Below are 23,481 nucleotides of genomic sequence, written 5' to 3'. Positions count from 1 at the left end.
GGATGCTGGCCTTCATAGCGAGGGGGATTGAATATAAAAGTAGGGAGGTCTTGCTGCAGCTGTATAGGGCATTGGTGAGGCCGCAGCTGGAGTACTGTGTGCAGTTTTGGGCGCCGCACCTGCGCAAGGATATTTTGGCCTTGGAGGGAGTGCAGAGGAGGTTTACTAGGCTGATACCGGAGTTGAGGGGGTTGAGCTATGAGGAGAGGCTGAATAAACTAGGCTTGTACTCGTTAGAGTTTAGAAGAATGAGGGGAGATCTCATTGAGACGTATAAGATGATGAATGGGATGGATAGGATAGAGGTGGAAAGACTCTTCCCGCTCAAAAAAGACAGTAGGACTAGGGGGCACAGCCTCAAGATAAAGGGGGGGCGGTTCAGAACGGAGTTGAGGAGGAACTTCTTCACTCAAAGGGTGGTGAATCTCTGGAATTCTCTGCCCGTTGAAGTGGTGGAGGCTGCCTCGCTAAATATTTTTAAGAAGCGGGTTGATGGGTTTTTGATAAGAGAGGGGATTAAGGGTTATGGGGAGAGGGCGGGAAAGTGGAACTGAGCCACGACAGATCAGCCATGATCTTATTGAATGGCGGGGCAGGCTCGAAGGGCCAGATGGCCTACTCCTGCTCCTATTTCTTATGTTCTTATGATAGAGGTGGAGAGACTCTTACCGCTCAGAAAGGACAGTAGGACTAGGGGGCACAGCCTCAAGATAAAGGGGGGGGCGGTTTAGAACGGAGTTGAGGAAGAACTTCTTCACTCAAAGGGCGGTGAATCTCTGGAATTCTCTGCCCATTGAAGTGGTGGAGGCTGCCTCGCTAAATACTTCTAAGACGCGGGTTGATGGGTTTTTGATAAGCGAGGGGATTAAGGGTTATGGGGAGAGGGTGGGAATGTGGAACTGAGCCACGACAGATCAGCCATGATCTTATTGAATGGCGGGGCAGGCTCGAAGGGCTAGATGGCCTACTCCTGCTCCTATTTCTTATGTTCTTATGTTCTTATAGTATTGTTCTGTCAGCCCAAGTTGAATCTGAACCCCTTTTCACTGGATAAATATCCCCTATTCTAACCCTTTGCACCATCGTTTCACCAGCTTCAGCTGAAGCAGTCTTTCAGACTCCAGTGTTCAAAGGTTGGTTTTCCATGCATATAGCTATGCAGCAACCATCACAGTTATTTAACAATGATTCTTAGTGCTTTTGTCCAGATTTCTGAAGGAATGCCATTATGCTTAACTTTGAAGTTAACTGCAGAATAACGATGAGATTGGCACATGACCATTGTGCAAATAATGACCGCAGTTGCATAAGCTATAGTTTATCGCCATGACATCACTTTGTTTTACTGAAAAAAAACAATCATTCAAGCCAGCCTCCCATCCACTGACTCTGTCTACATTTCCCGCTACCTTGACAAAGTAGCCAGCATAATTGAGAACCCCAAACACCCTGGACATTCTCTCTTCCACCTTCTTCCATCGGGAAAAGGATACAAAATCTGAGGTCACGAACCAACCAACCCAAGAACAGCTTCTTCCCTGCTGCTGTCGGATTTTTGAATGGACTTAACTTGCATTAAGTTGACCTTTCTCTACAGTCTAGCTATAACTAACTGTAACACTACATTCTGCACTCTCTTGTTTCCTTCTCTATGAACGGTATGCTTTGTCTATATAGCGCACAAGAAACAATACTTTTCACTATATGATAATATATGTGACAATAATAAATCAAATCAAAAAAGTAGTACAGGGACCTGCTTTCAGAACTCCTATGTATTCATCCAATAAACAAGCTGCAATATTTGAGGCTTTACAAGTTGAGCTAATAAAATACCAATTAGGAAGAGTTGTGGGATTATCAGCTCCATGAAATTAACCTTGTATTGGAATGCCCTCATTCCCAGCCAACTACAATCTGACACAATTGATTTGAGCATTTGGACTAACATGTGACATTCTAGAGCTGGGATTTCCTCAGGCTCCTTCTCGCTCCGTCTCTGCTTTCGGTGGAGGTTTGGCACAGACCCTGTTTATGCGCATAAAGGCTTTTCCACCACCCTTCTGGACAAGTTAGATTGTCGGAGTGGCAGCTTCTCTGAGGGAACCCCCCCCCCCCCCCCCCCCCCCCCGGCCCCCGCAAACATCTTTCATCTTTGAGCTCCAGGATCCAATCCATTAAGTATAAAGTTTATTTATTAGGCACAAGTGAGCTTACATTAATATTGTCAATAAGTTACTGTGAAAATCCCCTAGTTGCCACACTCTGGTGCCTCTTCAGGTACACCGAGGGAGAATTTAGCATGGCCAATACACCTAACCAGCACATCTTTTGAACTGCAGGAGGAAACCGGAGCACCTGGAGGAAACCCACCCAGACATGGGGAGAACGTGTAGACTCCGCACAGACAGTGACCCAAGCTGGGAATAAAATCCAGGTCCCTGGTGCTGTGAGGCAGCAGTGCTAACCACTGTGCCTCCGTGCCGCCCTTCAGCTGAGTCTGATGAGATGGAAGTCTCAACTCTGAGAAAGCTATGAAATAGATTTAGGCAGTCTCATTGATTTCAGTGGGGTGAAAATAGAATGAGATCTAACAATACTGTTCAGGCATATTACTGATTAGATGGTCAAACTGAAACTTATTCCATGGTCTTCTGCTTTAGGGGTAAGAGTGCTGCTGTTACCACTGGGAAAAGATGCCACTTATTATTAAGTAAAAATTATAGTTTAGTATTTATTTTCAGGGAAGAAAATAGAGAATGTACTTGCATTTATGTAGCGTCTGCCATTATCTCAGGAGACCTTATAACCAAAGAGGTACTTTCAAAATATGGTTAGAATGTTGGGAAACATGGCAAGCCTTCCTCAGCAAGCCCCAACAAACAGCAGTGAGGTCAATGACCAGATAATCTGTTTTAGCAATTACGGCTGATGAATATTTGATCTGATTTATTATTGTCACATGTATCAGTATACAGTGAAAAGTATTGTTTCTTGCACTCTATAGAGACAAAGCATACCGTTCATTCAGAAGGAAATGAGAGAGTGCAGAATGTAATGTTACAGTCATAGATAGGGTGTAGAGAAAGATCAGCTTAATATGAGGTAGGTCCATTCAAAAGTCTGACAACAGCAGGAAAGAAGCTGTTCTTGAATCGGTTGGTACGTGTCCTCAGACTTTTGTACCTTTTTCTTGACAGAAGAAGGCAGAAGAGAGTGTGTCTGGGGTGTGTGGGGTCCTTGATTATGCTGGCTGCTTTTCCGAGGCAATATGAAATATAGATAGTGTCAATGGATGGGTGGCTGGTTTGCATGATGGACTGGGCTTCGTTCACACCCTTTGTAGTTTTTGCAGGCTTGTACAGAGCAGGGGCCACACCAAGCTGTAATACAACCAGAAAGAATGCTTTCTATGGCGCATCTATAAAAGTTGGTGAAGTCATAGCTGACATGCCAAATTTCCATAGTCTTCTGAGAAAGTAGAGGCATTGGTGGGCTTTCTTAACATTGGCATGGGAGGACAAGGACAAGTTGTTGGTGATCTGGACACCTTAGAAACTTGAAGCTCTCGACCGTTCCCACTTTGTCCTCATTGACGTAGATAAGGGACTTGGCCTCCACTACACTTCCTGAAGTCAATGACTATATCTCCTCCATTTTGTTGACATTGAGGGAGAGATTATTGTCGTCGCAGCAGTTCACCAGATTCTCTATCTCATTCCTGTACTCTGTCTCATCATTGTTTGAGACCCAACCCACTGACGGTGTCGTCAGCAAACTTGAAAATCGAGTTGGAGGGGAATTTGGTCACACAGTCATTGGTGTGTAAGGGGCTGTGGGGCACTGGTGTTGGGGATGACTGTATAGGAGGTGTCATTGCCTATCCTTACTGATTGTGGTCTGTGAGTTAAGAAGTCTGGGATCCAGTTGCAGATGGGAGGAGCCGAGCCCCTCGCCACGAAGTTGGAGATGAGTTTTGATAGAATAATGATGTTGAAGGCTGAGCTGTAGTTGATAAACAGGAGTCTGACATGGGTGTTTTTGTAGGTAGATGTTCCAGGACTGAGTGTAAAGCCAGGGAGATGGTGTCCAGTGTGGACCTATTGAGGCAATCTGGGTGCCCGGAATTAATTTGTGCAATGACTAACCTTTCGAAACACTTCATAATGATGGATGTCAGAGCCACCAGATGATAGTTATTGAGGCACATTGCTTGGCTTTTCTTTGGTACTGGGATGATAGTCATCTTTCTGAAGCAGATAGGGACCCCAGATTGATGTAATGAGAAGTTAACAATGTCTGCAAATACCCCTGCCAGCTGGTCCGCATGGCCTTTGTTAAAGTGTGTTAAGGGAATCTGCCTGTGACGGTAGTTCTGATTATTTAAAATCTCATTTGAGTGTCCAGGCTTTTGAGTTATTGACACGTATATGAATATGGATGACAAATGAATTCATCAAAAATAAACTTGAAGTTTGATGTATATTGGGGTGTGAAAATTGTGTTATATTTGAGGTTGTTAAGACACTTAGCAAATCGGGGATGGCAGAAAGTATTGACCTTGTAAACTTGCCTGTACGCTCACATTGGATAGCCTATCTCTCTAACAGCACCGTGAGTATACCTACACCACAAAGACTGCAGCGGTTCAAGAAGGTGGCTCACCAACACCTTGTCAAGGGCAATTTGGATGGGCAAAAAAAGCTAGCCTTCCCATTATTGTTCACATCCTCAGGATAAAAAAAAAATCAGAGTTGGTTTGCAAATGCAGCAGGTAATTAAGAAGGCAAATGGAATTTTGTCCTTCATTGCTAGAGGGATAGAGTTTAAAAACAGTGAGGTTATATTGCAACTGTATAAGGTGCTGGTGAAGCCAAGCCACACTTGGAGTACTGTGTACAGTTTTGGTCTCCTTACTTGAGAAAGGATATACTGGCACTGGAGGGGGTGCAGAGGAGATTCATTAGGTTGATTCTGGAGTTGAGGGTTGGCTTATGAGGAGAGACTGAGTAGACTAGGGCTATACTCATTGGAATTCAGAAGAATGAGGGGAGATCTTATAGAAACAGATAAGATTATGAAGGGAATAGATAAATAGAAGCAGGGAAGTTGTTTCTGCTGGTGGGTGAAACTAGAACTAGGGGGCATGGCCTGAGAATAAGAGGAAGCAGATTTAGGACCGAGTTGAGGAGGAACTCCTTCACACAAAGGGTTGTGAATCTGTGGAATTCTCTGCCCAGTGAAGCAATTGAGGCTATCTCATTGAATGTTTTTAAGGCAAAGATACATAAAAGTTTGAACAGTGAAGGAATTAAGGATTATGGTGAGCAGGCGGGTAAGTGGAGCTGACTCCACAAAAAAATCAGCCATGATCTTATTGAATGGCGGAGCAGGCTCGAAGGGCCAGATGGACTACTCCTGCTCCTAGTTCTTATGTTCCTATGTAACAATTACTTGATAGGCAATATGAAAGGTGGCATTCCCCATGGATCTCATGGAAACGTATTAAATTCTAACATGATTAAACAGGGTAGATTCAGGAAGAGTGCTCCCAATGGTGAGGGAGTCCAGAACTAGGGGTCATAGTTTGAGGATAAGGAGTAAACCTTTGAGGAGCGAGGTGAGGAGAAATTTCTTCACCCAAAGGGTGGGGAATCTGTGGAACTCGCTACCACAGAAAATAGCTGAGGCCAAAAACGGTGTGTGATCTCAAGAAGGAATTAGATATAATTCTTAGGGCTAAAAGGATCAAGGGATATGGGAGGAAGGGGGTTCAGAATATTGAATTTGATGATCAGCCATGATCAAAATGAATGGTGGGGCAGGCTCAAAGTGCCAAATGGCCTACTCCTACTTGTATCTTGTATGTATGTTTCTGTGTACCCGGAAAATGTTGGAATAATTAAAACTGCCTCTGGTTTCTGGGTAACTATTGTGCAGACCTATCCAACCCCCCACAGGACTTTGCCACAACATACTGATCCCCAACATTTTGATTGCATTTGTCTGTACCTTTGGTTCTGATTGATTTAACTCTGTATTTTATGTTGCCATATTTTCTTAACCTCCTTGAACATTGTTAATGAGAACACGGCCAGGCCAAGAATGTTGGAATGTTTCATTTGTGCCGTGCATTTAGAATGCAGCCAATACCAACCGCACAACGCAAGTAATCTTCACTGTTTTTTGGCTTAATTCACAGCCAAGACATTGTACTTTGATTAGACTGTCAGTAAACTGCAGATTAAATGAACATAATCAGCACATTTTTGTACCGTTGTCCCACTTTATTATTCATTCAATAAATCAATAAAAAGGACAATACAAAACACCACATCTTTTATACTGAAGCAGCTAAATTTCTAAAGTGTGCTGATGCTTTTGGCAACGGGTAGATGTAATTGTGTGCTGGTTTTACAAAGAGAAAAGCAAGGATTATTTTATCCCGAGGTCAGGATTATATATTTACATTTTATGCATGACCGAGGAATAATGTATAATGGGCTTGAACAGGAAGGGCTGTAATTTCTGAGCTCCAGGGCAGTGTATCTGGGAGGTACCCCAAAGATCTGCTGGGAAACGTCATCCATCCGGAGTTTCCCAGGAAAGGACTGCATGGCAATTGTCAGGGAAGTTCAAACTGCCACTTACATTGCTAACTTTGGATGATTGCAGCTGCATTACATCAAAAGTCACCCAGATGATGTTGGAATCATTAAAACTGTCTCTAGTTTCTGGGTAACTATTGTACAGACCCATCCAACTCCACAGAGGACTTTGCCACAACACACTGATGCCCAATGGGCATCACCCTGTCCCTCCAGTACCTCCCTTGGGATTCCCCTACCCCCTCGACACCTAACTGTTGACTCCAGACCAGACTTCCGACCCTTTCACCCCCCCCCCCCCACTCCCAAACCCAACTTTCAACTTGCCCGACTCCCACCTCTGCCAAGTCCAGATCAACCTCCTTGCACTTCTCACCCCTGATCTCACAAATCCTATTTTACAGCTGCCCCTGTGAAAAAGGAAGCATGATTTACTTACCTGTAATTCCACAATCCTTGACTGTAGGTCCTGGGAGCATGCTGTACTGTACCCACATTGCATGACCTGAGACAGCCTGGATTTCCAGGTAAGTAATTTTGAGTGGAGTGACAGTTGGGATGGCACAGTGATTTAGCACTGTTGCCTGACAGCTCCGGGGGCCTGGGTTCAATTCCCGGTTTGGGTCAATGTCTGTGTGGAGTTTGCATGTTCTCCCCATGTCTGTGTGGGTTTCCTCCGGGTGCTCTGGTTTCCTCCCACAGTCCAAAGATGCGCGGGTTAGGTGCATTGACCACGCTAAATTGCCCCTTAGTGTCCTGGGATGTGCAGGTTAGATGGATTAACAGGGTAAATGTGTGGATAGGACCTGGAGTGGGATTATTTTCGGTGCAGACTTGATGATCCGAATGGCCTCCTTCTGTACTGTAGTGTTTATATAATCCGACTCCATCATAAGTCACGGCTGAAAGTATTTTCCTTAAGCCCCTGTGTGATTGACTTGAGAACTAGTTCTATATTAGAAACATCATGTACATCTAAGTTGTAAGTTTTTGAAATAAACATTAACTTTTTTTTAATGTTAAGGTTTAGATAGATTTTTAATTTTTTTTGGAATTTTCCATGTTTTTAATGCCTGTTTTTCCCTGCACCACTTTGGCAAGCAATTGGCTAACTGCCCAGCCATTGCAGCCCAGGTCACCTGCTTGTCGATTTTCTTTCTTTTCTCCCTATTAAATATTTCGGAATTTTTATCCAGTAAATCCTCTTGCACTGCAGCTGAGACTAGAAGGTCATCCAATTCTTGTACTGCACAACACAATGCACTGAATATCAGCTTACAGTGCAATCCTGTTGCCTATTGTCTGGATGTGGTTCTGTGTGCAGGTATGCTGTGTAAATTGTACTCAGTTAACTCATTTGATCTGGGAAATGTTAGAACCTTTTTTACTGGATGAAGTTCAAGAGATGAAGATAATTTGGAATATTGACCACAAAATCAGCAGAAAATAAAATACAGTAAAAATTCAATTTGCTGTCCGTTTAAGAATGACCTCTTCTCCTCAACAGATTTAATTTTTTACACAATTTTGCATGTATCATAGAATCCCTACAGTGCAAAAGGAGGCCATTCGGTCCATCGAGTCTGCACCGACCACACTTCCATCCAGGTCCTATTCCTGTAACCCTACATGTTTACTCTGCTAATCCCCCGACACTAGGGGCAGTTTGGTACGGCCAATCAACCTACATCCAATGTACTGTGAATCTACCTGGGTTCATGGTTTATGTAAGTTTGCAAATATGCACGTTGTTTGAGCACATGAGATATTTGCATTGAAATAAATTGCTGGTTAGGCAGTATGTTTTGGGGATGATTTTGAGTCTGCATTAACCCTCAGCGTAAATGGTGACATGACAGTCGGAAAACAAGAATTTCACTGGCAAGATCTCATTTCCTGATGTTTTTTCTTTCCCCCCCCACCCCTTTTGCCGGTTTCATAATGTAGGAACCTCATTTAAGAACATAAGAAATAGGAGCAGGGTTAGGCCATCTAGCCTTTCGAGCCTGCCCCGCCATTCAATAAGATCATGGCTGATCTGTTGTGGCTCAGTTCCACATTCCCGCCCTCTCCCCATAACCCTTAATCCCCTTGCCTACCAAAAACCTATCTACCCGCGTCTTAAATATATTTAGCGAGGCAGCCTCCACCACTTCAATGGGCAGAGAATTCCAGAGATTCACCACCCTTCGAGTGAAGAAGTTCCTCCTCAACTCTGTTCTAAACTGCTTCCCCCCTTATCTTGAGGCTGTGCGCTCTAGCCCTGCTGTCCTTTCTGAGCGGGAAGAATCTCTCCACCTCTACCCTATCCATCCCTTTCATCATCTTATACGTCTCAATGAGATCTCTTCTCATCCTTCTAAACTCTAACGAGTACAGACCCAGTCTATTCAGCCTCTCCTCATAGCTCAACCCCCTCAACTCCGGTATCAGCCTAGTGAACCTCCTCTGCACTCCCTCCAAGGCCAAAATATCCTTGCGTAAGTGCAGCGACCAAAACTGCACACAGTACTCCAGCTGAGGCCTCACCAGTGCCCTATACAGCTGCAGCAAGACCTCCCTACTTTTATATTCAATCCCCCTCGCTATGAAGGCCAGCATCCCATTTGCCTTCCTGACCACCTGCTGCACCTGTCGGCTGGGTTTTTGCGACTCGTGCACAAGGACCCCCAGGTCCCTCTGCACCGTAGCATGCTGCAGCTTTTCGCCCTGTAAGTAATAGTCCTTCCTACCATTATTCCTACCAAAGTGGATAACCTCACACTTGCCAACAAGAAATTAAAGGCCACTCCCCCACCCTCCCAGAAATATGTTCCTCCTTCACTTAATATTCATATCTCACCAACACGATGCCACGTCAGCAAGGTTTGTAAGTTTTTAAAAACTCAAGTAGTTGAGAATCTGCCAGGGGAGCAAAGGTATGCATCGGTCCTGGGAGGGGGAGAGGGACATTCTTATGTTCTTAGCTAAATATTTTTAAGACGCGGGTTGATGGGTTTTTGATAAGCGAGGGGATTAAGGGTTATGGGGAGAGGGCGGGAATGTGGAACTGAGCCACAACAGATCAGCCATGATCTTAGTGAATGGCGGGGCAGGCTCGAAGGGCCAGATGGCCTACTCCTGCTCCTATTTCTTCTGTTCTTATGAGTGTTCCAGCACTGTCCCCTGGCAGTGCTAGCCTGGCACTGCCAGGGCAGATCCTCTGGGAAGTCCCATTGGCTGGGGGGGATGGTACCTTTATATGGGGTGACCCAATGTTTGTGGTGGTGGGGGGAGAGTGGTTGACCCGGGGTTGTGCCTCTGTGGAATGACGGGGTTTGCACCGATATCTGTGGGGGTGCTGCCCATGTATGTGGGTCGGGGGCAGGGGGAAACTGGAGGAAGTTTATATCTAACATTGATTGGGGTGCCCTTTAAAGATGACACCCAATCCCTGTGGAGCTGGCCTTGCCAGTTCTATCAGAGCCCCGCCCCGCCAGAGTGATGGTAGAAACCGTGCCCCCAGATTCTCCGTGCACTGAGTGCCGGAGAATCCGGGGAGGATTTTTGCCTGTGCAGTTGGAGATTTATACATCGGTTTTGTCACTCCCATTCTGAGAAAAGATGGGAAGTTTCCGCCTCTGATATTTTGATTCTAATATCACCTCACGCTGGAAGTACACCGCAGTGCCATAAAATAGAAAGCACACTATAAATTATTTTGACGATTATTTGCAAGAAGCTGTGCCAAGAATTCTTTTGGCAGTGATTGTAGGCAACCATCTCCATAAATCACTTCCCCAGCCCCTCCTTTTTCATCTCTCAACATTTGTGAGGAGCTCGCAGGCTTCCCTGTCACAGAGATCAAGACCATCCAGTCAGCTGCCTCTGTTGCAAACAGTCCCCTCCCCCACGCCTGTTGAGGGATGTTGTATATGGTTCAGTAGGTCTGAAGAAGTCTTCATAATCATACATAGACTAATCATAAGCTAACAAGCCTACTGATCAAGTGTAGAAATGGGGTTAGAATAGATAGGTGCTTGACGGTTGGCACAGACACAGTGGGCTGTAGGACCTTTTCTTGTGCTGTAAAGCTCTATAATCCTATGACTATAACTCTTTATTGATTCTTAGAACTGTTTACAAATATACAATGAAGAATACAGCTAGAAGCTGCCTCCTTGCTTACTGGTACACACTGCTCTGTCCAACCCAAGACTGACTCCGGGTGTGGATCATGTGGTCTCTTACATCGTGCTGTGGGTTGTATTGTACTCAGACTCACATTAACTCTATATGTGCCAGACCCTTATACAACACCATCCCCCAAGTCTTTATCCAATGCATTTTCAAATGATTAGTTTACCTAATGTCTTACATTGCCAATATTACATCATCAGTATCCGCTTCAGATCCGTAGATTCAAAGGTTCAGGTGGTCTGGAGGCCTTATAACCCTTCCATACCTCATTTTGATGGCTGTTAGAGGAGTGGTGGGCTCTGTTGCTGCTGGTTCTCTAGGTTAGTTTGGTTTGGTTTGCAGAAAGGGGCAAGTCGGCCCATTAATCCTGCACTGACAACAATTCCACCCAGTTCCTATCCCCATAACCCCACATATTTACTTTGCTAATCTCCCTGACACTAATTGGGCATGGCTAATCAACCTAAACCACGCATCTTTGACTATGGGAAGAATCTGGAGCACTAGGAACCCATGCAGACATGGGGACAATGTTCAAACTCCACACAGACAGTGACCCAAGGCCAGAATTGAATCCGGGTTCCTGGCGCTGTGAGGCAGCAGTGCTAATCACTGTGTCGCCCTTCTGTCGTCATGTGGTAGAAGTTTCCATTTCAAAAATATTCCCTTGCTCCCACTTGTTTGTACAATTTTACCCAAATGTTTGAGATATTTCTTCTTTTCCAGTTGTTTTTGAGCTTATAATTTTTTTTCATTTATCTCAACAATCGCTTTGGTAAGTTGAGTTTTGTTTGAGTTATCCGCAGAACCTCTATATAAGTTTGACAATTCACCTGGGCACTCAGTTCTGGTTGGAATCTTTCTTCTCCTATTTCTTACATTTTTAAATTGTAGGTGCTAGTTTGAGAGCTTTCTGAATTGCAAGGTGGTGTTGCCATTCACTTGGAGATAACGGGATTTTTTTGTACGTGCAATTTTGCTGAGCTCTGCAACAGTGGCGATTGTGCTTTATTTAAAAAATAATTCTTCAACAAGTTCTCTTGCTAGGCGTTTTATTTCAAAGTCTCAAACGTGTTCTTTCCTGGCTTTTGCTTGCTCTTAGCTGAGTTTAGAAGTTGCAGTTCTCCCAGATTATTTTGTTTTGTTTTGGACCAAGCTCACACCCCATGTGTTACTCTATGGGCTTACAAATTTCTGTCCTCAGCTTCCAGGCCTTTCTTTGAAGCTTTTTTCAGGTGATTTTTCTTTTGCGCCTCTGCTCCTGGAGCTTTTCTTCAGGTCAGACTGCTTTGTTGAATTATTTTTCTCAGTCTTCCAGTATTTTGATTATCTTGGCATTTTTTGCAAGATCTTGGGTTTTTCCAATTAAATGCTAACACTTGTAAGGTGTTGGATACAATTTGGTGGGTCAGAAGTTTTTGTAATTGTGCATAACTGTATGACTTCATTGATTCCGAGAACTATTTGCACCTACATGTAAAAGGTACAGGTTAGGAGCTGTTTCCATGCTCGCTGGTACACTCGGCTCTGTCCCATACTCAACTAACATCACTGTACAGGCTGTACTGATGCCCTGATGTGAGAGGGGGATGAGAGGTGTTTTGCACTGAGGCAATACATTTATGAGATATTTTAATAATAAGAAAGGAGGGTTTTGAAATGGAAGAAGTAGGTCAAAATCTAAATGAACTTGTTCCTCACAATGGTCACCAAATCTGCATTTAGTCTTTCCTGTGTAGAGGAGATCACATTGGGAGCAGTCAATACAGTAGACCAAATTGAAGGAAGTGAAAGTGAAATGCTGCTTAACTCAAAAGGAGTGTTTGGGGCATTGAGTGGTGAGGAGGTAAAGGGGACAAGTGTTACATCTTTTGCAATTGCAAGGGTAGGTGCAGTGGGAAGAGAATGGGGAGGTGGGCATGATGGAGGAGTGGACCAGGGTATCACAGAGGGAGTGGTCCCTGTGGAATGCTGACGGAGGGATGAGGGGAAGATGTGTTTCATGGTATTGTCATGCTGGAATTGATGGAAATGGTACAAGATGATGTTTTGAATGTAAAGGATGTGGAAGGTGAGGACAAGGGGGAACCCTGTCATGGTTCTGAGAGGGAGGTGAAGGAGTGAGGGCAGACATGGAGGAAATGTACCGAATCTGGTCAAGTTCTCCATTAACTACTATGAAGGGGGCGAAACTTTGGTTAAGGGAAAGAACAGACATGTCAGAAGCACCATTTTTGAAGAAGACGTCATCATAACAGAGGCAGAGAAACTAGGAGAATGGGACAGAGCAGCGTTTAAGGAGCTGTAGTCGAGGTAGCTGCAGGAATTGTTAGGTTTATTATGAATATAGGTGGTCAGTCTATCATCAGGAATGGAGACAGAGAGGTCAAGGAAGGGAAGGGAAGTGTTGGAGATTATGTAAAGATGAGAGAGAGATGGAATTCGGAAACCTTAAGCTAACAGGATCACTAGGCGAGAGCGTGACAGGGTATCAGAAGAGTCATTGATTTAACCGAAAAAGAGTTTCGGGAGTGGATCTGAGTAGGACTGGAAGAAGGAGTGTTTCACATAACCCACAAAATGTTAGGCATATCTGGGGCCATAGCCACAACTGAGATTAGCTAAAGGAAAAATTATTTGTGATAAAATACATATAGTCAGGCAGATAGCTTGGCATCTGAGGTGGTGGTGGTGGGACGACAGTCAGTCAAGGTAAGAAAATGAGGGGCCTCAAGGGCAGTGTCAGTACTGTCCACACATGGGTCCATCTCAGAGTGTTGGCTGACGGATTCCATAGAGGGCTTTGAGTTCATCCCCAATGTTTTTCAGACAATGTCCTTTGTAATGCATAGAAAGGAGGGCCAGCTGAGCCTGTAAGTTCAGCCATGTTATCATAGAGTCCCTAGAATGCAGAAGGAGGCCATTTGATCCATCAAGCCTGCATCAACAACATTCCCATCCAGGCCCTATCCCCATAACTCCACACATTTATCCTGCTAATCCTCTGATTCTATGGGTCACTTATTATGGCCAATCGACCTAACCTGCACATCTTTGGAGTTCCTCAGAGTGACGAGTACAACACTGGACAGTAACATGAATGTTTAATTAAGAGTGAACAAAAAAACACAACATTGTTTCTTCCATAATAAAGAAATTGTCCCTAATTCCTCTGAAACCATCAATGTGTGCCACCATATTTGCCTCTCTCTGATTCAGCTAGTCTCAGTAAATAACAATGATGTACACGTGAATGAAATGAAGCCAATGTAATTGAAATATTTACAAGGGAAACTTAAGGTTGAAAAACAGCTGAGCCAACTTGGTGTTCTCAAGTCTATGTTAATCATAGAATCCCTACAGTGCAGAAGGAAACCATTCACACCATTAAGCCTGCGCCGATGACAATCCCACCCAAGCCTTATCCCCGTAACCCCAAGTATTTTACCCACTAATCCCCCGACAATGGAAGTTAGTTGGGCAGGAAAGCTCTAGGCACGATGCAGGGTCACCTTGTTTGACAAACCCACACGTAGCTGCTGCGGTGTCAACTGATGGCTGGTTTCACCAATGATGAGCTGTCCCAGCTGACGAATCACATGTGTTTTACATCTGCATCCTGGACACTTTGGAACGATGTGGGAAACAGGAAAATGAGAGAGAACATGAGTGCTGCATAGCTCTGGTTCTGATATCAGAAATGGCAAGCTATTGACTAAATCCCAGCATCTGTTCCTCTGTTTCTCTCAATTGGCTTCATTAGTATGAGTAATTATAACATTAACACTCTATCGACAAAACACAAGTTAGAATTAGAGGCTTTGTCCTTATTTTTAAAATTCAAATTAGTTGTTTTTAACAAGAAGACAGTAGAATGAGAGAAGACACTGTGTGTCTGTGTCAACCAGTCTAAAATTACCAGAGTATTGACAGATCAAAAATCAACTACATTTACAGATCAAAAATCAACCTTTATGTTTGTTCTTTCACATCCTTGGGATACCTTGACAGCTTCACCTTCAGTTTGTTATTCTGAAATGCAACCATTGTTACATTCAAGTTTGCATTACAAAGTTCCACAAAGAACAATGACCTCAATGGCCAGTTAAATTTGTTTTTCTGGTATTTGTCAACAGTTGAATATTAACTATAGCACAGGGAGGTCTCTGCTATTTTTCCATTGATGTCCATTAAATCCTGAACAAGAGGTCTTTGATACAAGGTTTAATTCACAATGAAATGATGTGGTTCTCCCTGCTCTGCATTGCCAGCCTACTGGGGGCTTAACCATGACTCTTTGGCTCCAAGGCAAGATAAATAATATCATTTCATTGTATCCATTGACGTTAAGTACATATAGGTGGAGGGCATTGATTGGATGGTTACTTGAGCGTGCATAAAGTGACATTTAATGCTACAAGAGTAGCGTAAGGTCAGGCGTTATATCCCTGTAATGTTTCACCCAGTGAATAAATCTATTCCAAGTAATGATTGGCCTTGGTTTCTTCCTTCACCATCTGGCTATTGGGAGTATTACCCTAGACTGATGTGATATAAAAGATGTCCAAGTTAATACATGGTGGCATATTATTTTTCTCATGTATATACAACTGTCTGTGATGCACAAATTGGATTCTCCCATCCCACTGTGCTGCTTTTGTAGCGCAGTGGGCTGGGAGATTCAGATAGAGGCCATTTAGCAGGCTCCCCGCTGGGTGAGTCTCCAGTTCTAGATTTCTGGCACTGTCAGTTCCGCACCAGAAATCTACTTCCACTCTGCAGAGGGATCAGTTGGGATGGATTTCACCCTAATGTCTTGAAAAAAGTGGCTAATGAGGTAGTTGATGCATTGGTTTTTATGTTCCAAAATTCCCTAGATCTGAGGAAGATTCCATTAAACTGGAAGATAGAAAATGTTACTCCTTCATTCAAAAAGGGAGGAAAACAGAAAGCAGGAAACTTCCAGTCAGTTAGCCCAACATCTGTCACAGGGAAAATGTTGGAAGTCATTATTGAGGATGTTGGAAAAATTCAAGCCAATCAGGCAGAGTCAGCATGGTTTTGTGCAAGCGAAATCACATTTAACCAATTTATTGGAGTTCTTTGAAGAAGTCATGTGTTGTGGATAAAGGGGAACTGGTGGATGTACTGTACTTAGATTTCCAGATGGCATTTGATATGGTGCTACATTACAGTTTATTGCAGAAAATAAAATCTTGTGGTGTAGGGGTGACACATAGGGCTATAAAGGGACATACATAGGTTATGTGAGTGGGCAAAAATCTGGTAAATGGAGTATAATGTGGGCAAATATGAAATTGCCCATTTGGGCAGGAAGAATAAAAATAAAGCTTATTACTTAAATGCTGAGAGATTACAAAGCTCTTGAGGTGCAGAGGGATCTGGGTGCCTTAGTGAATGAATCTCAGAAGGTTAATGTACAGGTAAAGCAATTAAAAAGAAAAGCTAACAGAATGTTTTTGCTTATTGTGAGGGGAACTGATTACAAAACTAGGGATGTTATGCTTCATTTGTACAGGTGAAAGCACATCTGGAGTATTTTGTATGGTATTGGTTACCTTATTTAAGGAAAGATATAAATGCATTAGCAGCAGTTCAAAAAAGGATTACTAGGGTGATACCAACAATGGGTAGGTTGTCTTATGAGGAACGGCTGGAGAGATTAGGTTTGTATCCATCAGAGTTTAAAAGGTTAGAGGCAACTTGATCAAAACATTTAAAATCCTGAATGGTATTGACAGAACAGGTGTGGAGAGGATGATTTCTCTTGTCACAGAATCTAGGATTATGGCTCACTGTTTAAAAATAAAAGGGTCGCTTACTTAAGACAGAAATGAGATTTTTTTCTGAGGGTCATGAGTCTTTGGAACTTTCCTCCTCAAAAGGAGGCAGAATCATTAAATATTTTTAAGGCCGAGTGAGATAGATTATTGATTAACAAGGGGGTGAAAAGTTATTGGGATACTGAGGAATGTTGAGTTACAATCAGACCAGCCAAGATCTCATTGAGTGATGGAGCAGGCTCAAGGGGTCAAATGCCTGAGTGCTACTCCTACTTATGGGGCGGGAATATCCGGCCACACACGCCCAAAACTGGGGAATCCCGCCTGAGGTCAGTCAACCTTTGCATAGTCTGCCCCTTGTCTGTACGATTCCAGTGGTGGGTGAGGTGGGAGAATTCTGGCCTATATGTCCAAATGTATGACATTGCTAAGAGCAAACCAGAGAGAAAAAAATTATTAGGGCATTCAAAAAAAAAGGTTGATGATTCCTTTTTCCCTTTAACACCCTTGCTTACTAATTATAAAAACATTAGGCATGAGGAGAAAAGACTATTGTAGCAAAATTTGCTGACAAATTGGAACACAAGTTGTGAGGAGGATACAAAAATTCTGAAAGGAATTATAGATTGAGTGAGTGGCAAACATTTGGCAGATGGAGTATAATGGGGGGAAATGTGAGGTTGTCCACTCTGGCAGGAAGAATAAAAAATAGAATATTATTTAAATGGAGATAGATAATAGAATGTCGCGGTATAGAGGGATCTGGGTGTCATTGTACATGATTTATAAAAGGTCAGCATGCAGATACAGCAAGTAATTAGAAAGACAAATTAGGAGGATGGAGTGCAAAAGTAGGGACTTTTGCTACAACTTTATAGGGCATTGGTGAGATCACACCTAGAGTGCTGAGTGGTTGCCAACCTGTTGTATGCCACGGCACATCTTTATACGATGAAAACATTTGGAGGCACACCACCTACTTTCTTCAACTTAACTGCCTTCTAGAAAAAGCGTTTTAATCTTTGAGGTTCCCTAAAAGCACATCAGGCCTCTATTAAATGCAACCTTCATTAGTCGAAGAAGTTTCGAATGAAAGCCTCATCACCAGTCGTATGTCAAATTTCAATGGTCAGGATTTTCCAGACCTCCAGCGATGTGTTTTCCAACAGCTCACCATTGGCGTGTGGAAGATCCGCTGATGTTTGCCTACTGTTGGGGAATGGGGGGAGGTCATCTTTGGTGGCACCGGAAAATCCTGCCCCATATTTTTGATTGAAAATGTGCACAATTTAGAAGTGTATCAGATATAAAATTTTGGTTGTTTTCAGTTTTTTTGAGGCTGCATTTCTCAATGTGAAAGTTCATAAATGAAGGAAACACTGAGTAACACCTTTTACTGATAACAATGTGACACCTATGCCTGCCTCTGTGAGCACTGTCTCTTCATCAGGGGAGGAACCGATGATGGGGCAAGTCGCAGCTCTTGCTCCACTGACAGATGCTCCCTCTTTTTGTTTTTTATCATAAGTCAATGTTGAGAACACCAACTCACACAGGTTGTGTGAAACGGTGGGAGTACCGATTAGTGTGATGCTTTAATCATGTAAAGATGTTCTGTGGCATACAACAGGTTGGCGACCACTCGGCACTCTAGGTGTGCTCTCACCAATGCCCTACAAAGTTGTAGCAAGACTTCCTATTTTTGCACTCCGTCCTCCTGCAGTAAAGGCCAACATTCTATTTGTCTTCCTAATTACTTGCTGTATCTGCATGCTGACCTTTTATAAATCATATACAATGACACCCAGATCCCTCTATATGCTATGGACCATTGGATATTCTTATCCCACAAGCAACCAAAATGTGTCCAGGGGCATCTTTGCAAACCTCAGTTTCAGTATACAATCCATCCTGAGCTCTGCAAATTCCTCTTGTTCTTTTAATGACAATGTCTTTGAGGATTCAAAAGAAAGTGAACTAAATGGATTATGTAACCAATCAAAGTTTTCCATACTAGTGGAAGGGCAGTAGCATTCAAATTTCTTTTGTAATGTTTTTGAGATGTGTGGGGATGAGATTGAGTATGGTTTTGCCAGCAAGATTTGCTAATCCCAGATCAACCCACTGATCCCAGTCAACCCACTTCCTATGTTTTCCTGCCAAAGAGTCAGTTTGAATTGGAACATTGAAGTGCATCTAAGGCACTCACTGTCAGCAAAGCAAAATACTGTGGATGCTGGAATTTGAAACAGAAACAGAAAATGCTGAAAAATCTCAGCAGGTCTGAAAGCATCTGTGGAGAGAGAATAGAGCCAATGTTTTGAGTCTGGATGATCATTTGTCAGACCTCTGATGAAGGATCATCCAGACTCAAAACGTTGGCTCTGTTCTCTCTCCACAGATGCTGTCGATTTTTCAGCAATTAGAATCTCCTTGTTTTTCCCCTGCATTTTAACATTGAGCTTATTCAGATGGCTGACTATCTCTGGAAGATATGCAAGATTAGTATATCGAGAATCATCACATGTTATATCTTTGTGTGGCAATTCATGCAGAGCTGGAAACTCTTTCAGTGTGTTCCAGAGCTCATAAACATGAGAGAGGACCTTTCCCTGAGACAACCATCCAGCTGTCTGTGCATGAGTAAACCCTGGTACTTGGCTTCCATCTCTTCACACAACACAGTAAACAAGCATGATTTCAAAGGACATGACTTCACATAATTCATGGTTTTCATTGTTTGGTTCAACACTGTAGTTAACTCAGGTGGCACTGTTTTGGCAACAAGAGCTTCATGGTGCAGGGTACAATAGCTGATTGGGATGTCAGGATTTCACTATGAGCTCTGCCACTGGGCAATTTTTATTCTGTCATTAGCTGAAACTGGCACATGCTCCTCCATGTGTTGATCTTGCTTTATAGAATTATAGAATCCTACAGTGCAGAAGGAGGCCATTTGTTCCATCAAGTCTGCACTGACCACAATCCCTCCCAGGCTCTTATCCATGTAAACCCATGCATTTATCCTGGCTAGTCCCCTGACACTAAGGGGTAATTTAGCATGGCCAATCCACCTAACCTGCACATCTTTGGAGTGTGGGAGGAAACCGGAGCACCCAGAGGAAATCCACGCAGACACTGGGAGAATGTGCAAACTCCACACAGACAGTGACTCAAGGCCGGAATTGAATCTGGATTCCTGGCTTGAGACGGCAGCACTAACCCCTGTGCCACTGTGCTGCCTGTTCTCTCAGGCATGCAAAGTACTGTATCTCCTTGTTGGAGAGTGAATGGTGTTTTGTATTGAAGTAGTGCTTCAGTTTGCTTTGTACCATTACACCTGCAAATTAGACATTTGGGACAGGGCAAGAAGCACAAAGGAGAGAATGTTTCCCCTCATGGAGGAAACTAGAGCTAGAGGGCACAGTTTAAACATGAACGCACTCTCGTTTAGTATAGAGCTAAGAAGGAATTTATCTAAAAAATAATTTAGTGTTTGAAATTCACTTCCTCATGAACCAGTGGTGAAGGTTGGGTCATCAAGTATATTTAATGTTGAGTTACACAGGTATTTGATAAGGAATGTAAGAATTATGGGAGTGGGGGGTAGTTAAGGCTACAGTCAGAACATCCATGATCTCACTGAATGATGGAGTAGACCCGAGGAGCGAAATGGTCTTCCACAGCTCCTATTTCTTATATTCTGAAACAAGCATCACCCCATTGCATGATGAAGAGTCTATTTATTATCCAGTTAGTGTGGGAAGGTGAGTGGTACAGTACGAGGATAAGCATGTTGGATGGCTAACGGCCAGGAAGCAGGAGATCCTGGGATGACACCTCCGGGAACATGTCCAGCCCAGGCTGGCCATGGACTTCCTTGGTTTCAGTGAAAACAAATAGTCCTAACTCTTCTTTGAACAATTCATCAAATGGAGTTCAAGAATGAGGGGGATCCCATAGAAACCAATCAAATTCTAATCAACTAGATAGGGTAGATGTAGAAAGGATGTTCCCGATGGTTTGGGTATCTGGAACTGGAGGTCAAAGTCTGAGGATGCAGGTTAGATGTTTGGGACAGAGATGAAGAGATATTTCTTCACCCAGAGATTGGTCAGTCTGTAGAATTTTTTATCAAAACATTGTGGGCGGGATTATCCGGCTGCTTCACCCCAAGACTGGAAAATCACCCCCAAGGTCAACGGACCTTTGCATGGTCCTGTTCTGTCCACTACAATTCCCATGCCCAAATCTGTTTCAAGGTTTATGAGTTGTGGGGTGAGGGAGGGGATTCCTTCCAGCTTGTGTAGTGCAGCCTGCCGGGAGACTTGAGGCTGTTTCGTTGTCTCCTTGCAGGACGTCATGGCCTCCACGATTCTCTGTCAGCTGGATTTCCGGCACCATCAGCTCCACGCTGGAAATTGGCACGAAGGTGCATAAATTATGGAATCTAATTTAAATACAATTTAAATAGCATTAGCAGTCCTGGGACAGGAATCTCTAGGCCCACTAGCCTCGCCACACCCCAACCCCCCTCCCCCAGGCCAGAAGTGGTTCACTCCAGTAGGGCTTAGTATAGCTCCCCACTTGTGGGAGCTTGTGGCCTGATCCTGCTGTGGTGATGGGGGGGGGGGGCAATCGAGGCCCCCACAGAGGGTCAGGTGCCAGGAGGGGTGCTCCCTGGGCATTGCCAGCTTGGACTGTCCAAGGGATAAAATGCCAATGCCCAGGGGGCATAATAGTACTGCCCACAAGGCAGTGCCAAAGGGGCAGGGCCTAATGTGAAGGCCTGTTGGGGCAGGGCCTCTGGAGGGGAAATCACTGGGAGTGGGTGGTCCTGCTGCCATTCTGCATTCGGGCTGAGTGGGGGGGAGGGGAGGCCAGGGCTCCTGGAGGGGGAACATCGAGGTGGGCTGCGGGCAGGGGAGTGTTGAGGCTGTTGCTGGCATGTTCAGAGGGCCAGCGATCCAGCCATGGATGGGGTTGATGGCTGGCGATGAAGTGTTCTGGGGCTGGTGAGCGATCGGGAGGCTGGTTGTGCGTGGCCACTGTGCATGTGCCAGTCTGGGCGCTGATAGATTGGTGCATGCACAGTGGCCTGCTCACCACTGTGCTGCTGGCTTCTCCAGTGGGAATAGGTCCTGCCCATGGCTTTTTAGACTGGTTTACGTAGTGTATTCTGCAGTGCACAGAGTGGGTGATTCATTTTGAAACTCCTGGTTTTTCAGTGGGATTTACTCCAGTTTTTAGACACATTTGACACTTAGAACTTTTTAGGGAGAATCCCCTCCAGATATAGCACTTGTGTTGAAGAGGTTTAAAGAATATGGGGGCAGGATCAGGTTATTGAATTGGAAGATCAGTCATGCTCTCAGTGAATGGCAGAGGAGGCTCGAAGGGCCGAATGGCCTTCCCCCTGCTCCTGTTCTCTCTGTTTCTATCAGCATTGAAGAATAATTAGTACAGCAGTTTGCAGAGAATGTTGCAGTGTATGTGACAGCAGTGGGAGCTGGAATTCTGAATTTAAGCAGGACTTGGTGGGGAGCTGTCACACTGAGGGAGAGAGAGGTGGGAAATTGGGCCCACATACACTGGTTTGCAGGACCCCAGCTTCCAGCAGGCTGAGTAATCCTTTCCCCGCTGGAGTGGAATCGAAGCAGGTTTATAATTAGTAACACATTCAGCTGAGATACGTGCATGAGTGTAGCAGGAAGTGACTGACCCCTGACTCCTAATGATTTCCTTTTTTATTTCTCTTGTAGTGCGGGACTTGGAAGGTTTCGGAAGCAGAGTGAGACCTACGAGAAAATTGTGTAGAGAAATACACTTCCCCCAACACACACACACAATGAGGAACCGAGGAAGTTGAGCTGGAAGCGCGAAAGCGGACAGAGAAGCTCTTGTGATTGCACAAGGATTTGAAAAGCGGGAGGAGGAGGAGGGGGGAATGGTTGAGAGCGGTTTGGTTTGAGCGGTGAGATCAGCGGAGTTAAGGGCTGCACATAACGGTACCTCGGGATGGCTGCAGAGACTGCCTGCCGGCTTCCCCCCGGCCGACACCCCGCGCACTGAGAGCCGCTGCGGCCCCCGGCTCCGAGCGGCACACACAGGGATGGAGAGCCGCCTGGCACCGAGGTAAGGGACAAAGCGATGGCACCTCCTGTCTGTATGCATACTATATATGTGACAGTGACCCTTCCCATTATAAACCTCACCCCGGGAAATGGAATGGGTTGTCTGATGGTCAGGAAGAAACGGCAGGATGGTTTTTATTACTGTCACCAGTACGCTTACATTAACACTGCAATGAAGTCACTGGGAAAATTCCCCCAGTCGCCACACTCCGGCGCCTGTTCAGGTACACTGAAGGAGAATTTTAACATGATCGATTCACCTAACCAGCACGTTTTTTTCATTGCAAGGAAACCCACACAAACACAGGGAGAACATGTACACACCGCACAGACAGTGATCCAAGCCGGGAATCGAACCGGGATCCCTGGCGCTATGAGGCAGCAGTGCTAACCGCTGTGTCATCAGAGGAAATCCCTCTGTGGATTTTCTCTGGGTGCCCCAGTTTCCTCCCAGTCTGAAAGGCATGCTGGTTAGGTGCATTGGTGATGATAAATTCTCCCTTAGTGTACCCGAAGAGATGTCAGAGACTAGGGGATTTCCACAGTAAATCATTGCAGTGTTACTGTAAGCCTACTTGTGACACAAAACTGTAAAGAAGAAATGGGATGGTCAGGAAGATCCTCAAGGAATGAAGTTGTTTCCTGCTGTGGGGCTGGACAGAGGGGCCTGATCAACCAGCCTCCCCTCTCTGGGCCATGCTGTAAGAAAGACATTAAGCATAGGAGATTTTGATCTTCATATAGGTTGGCCAAATC

At 44.4% G+C, this 23,481-nt stretch overlaps 1 protein-coding gene across 3 annotated transcripts in view; it reads left to right on the top strand.

The window, feature by feature from the left end:
• The window catches only part of sacs (sacsin molecular chaperone), a 127,520-nt gene that overhangs the window by 12,989 nt on the left and 91,050 nt on the right, over positions 1 to 23,481 (top strand). For all 3 annotated transcript variants that reach the window (XM_080197340.1, XM_080197338.1, XM_080197339.1), the window contains exon 2: positions 22,354 to 22,726. In XM_080197340.1, the coding sequence (XP_080053466.1) occupies positions 22,704 to 22,726 (23 nt within the window). In that variant the 5' untranslated portion in view covers positions 22,354 to 22,703. The remainder of the gene's footprint in view (positions 1 to 22,353; positions 22,727 to 23,481) is intronic.

This window comes from Carcharhinus amblyrhynchos, chromosome 10 (genome assembly GCF_965287045.1).
Source record: "Carcharhinus amblyrhynchos chromosome 10, sCarAmb.v2.hapA, whole genome shotgun sequence".
NCBI classification, from domain to species: domain Eukaryota; kingdom Metazoa; phylum Chordata; class Chondrichthyes; order Carcharhiniformes; family Carcharhinidae; genus Carcharhinus; species Carcharhinus amblyrhynchos.
Note: the sequence above shows the minus strand (reverse complement) of the source record. Positions and strands in the feature narration are given on the sequence as shown.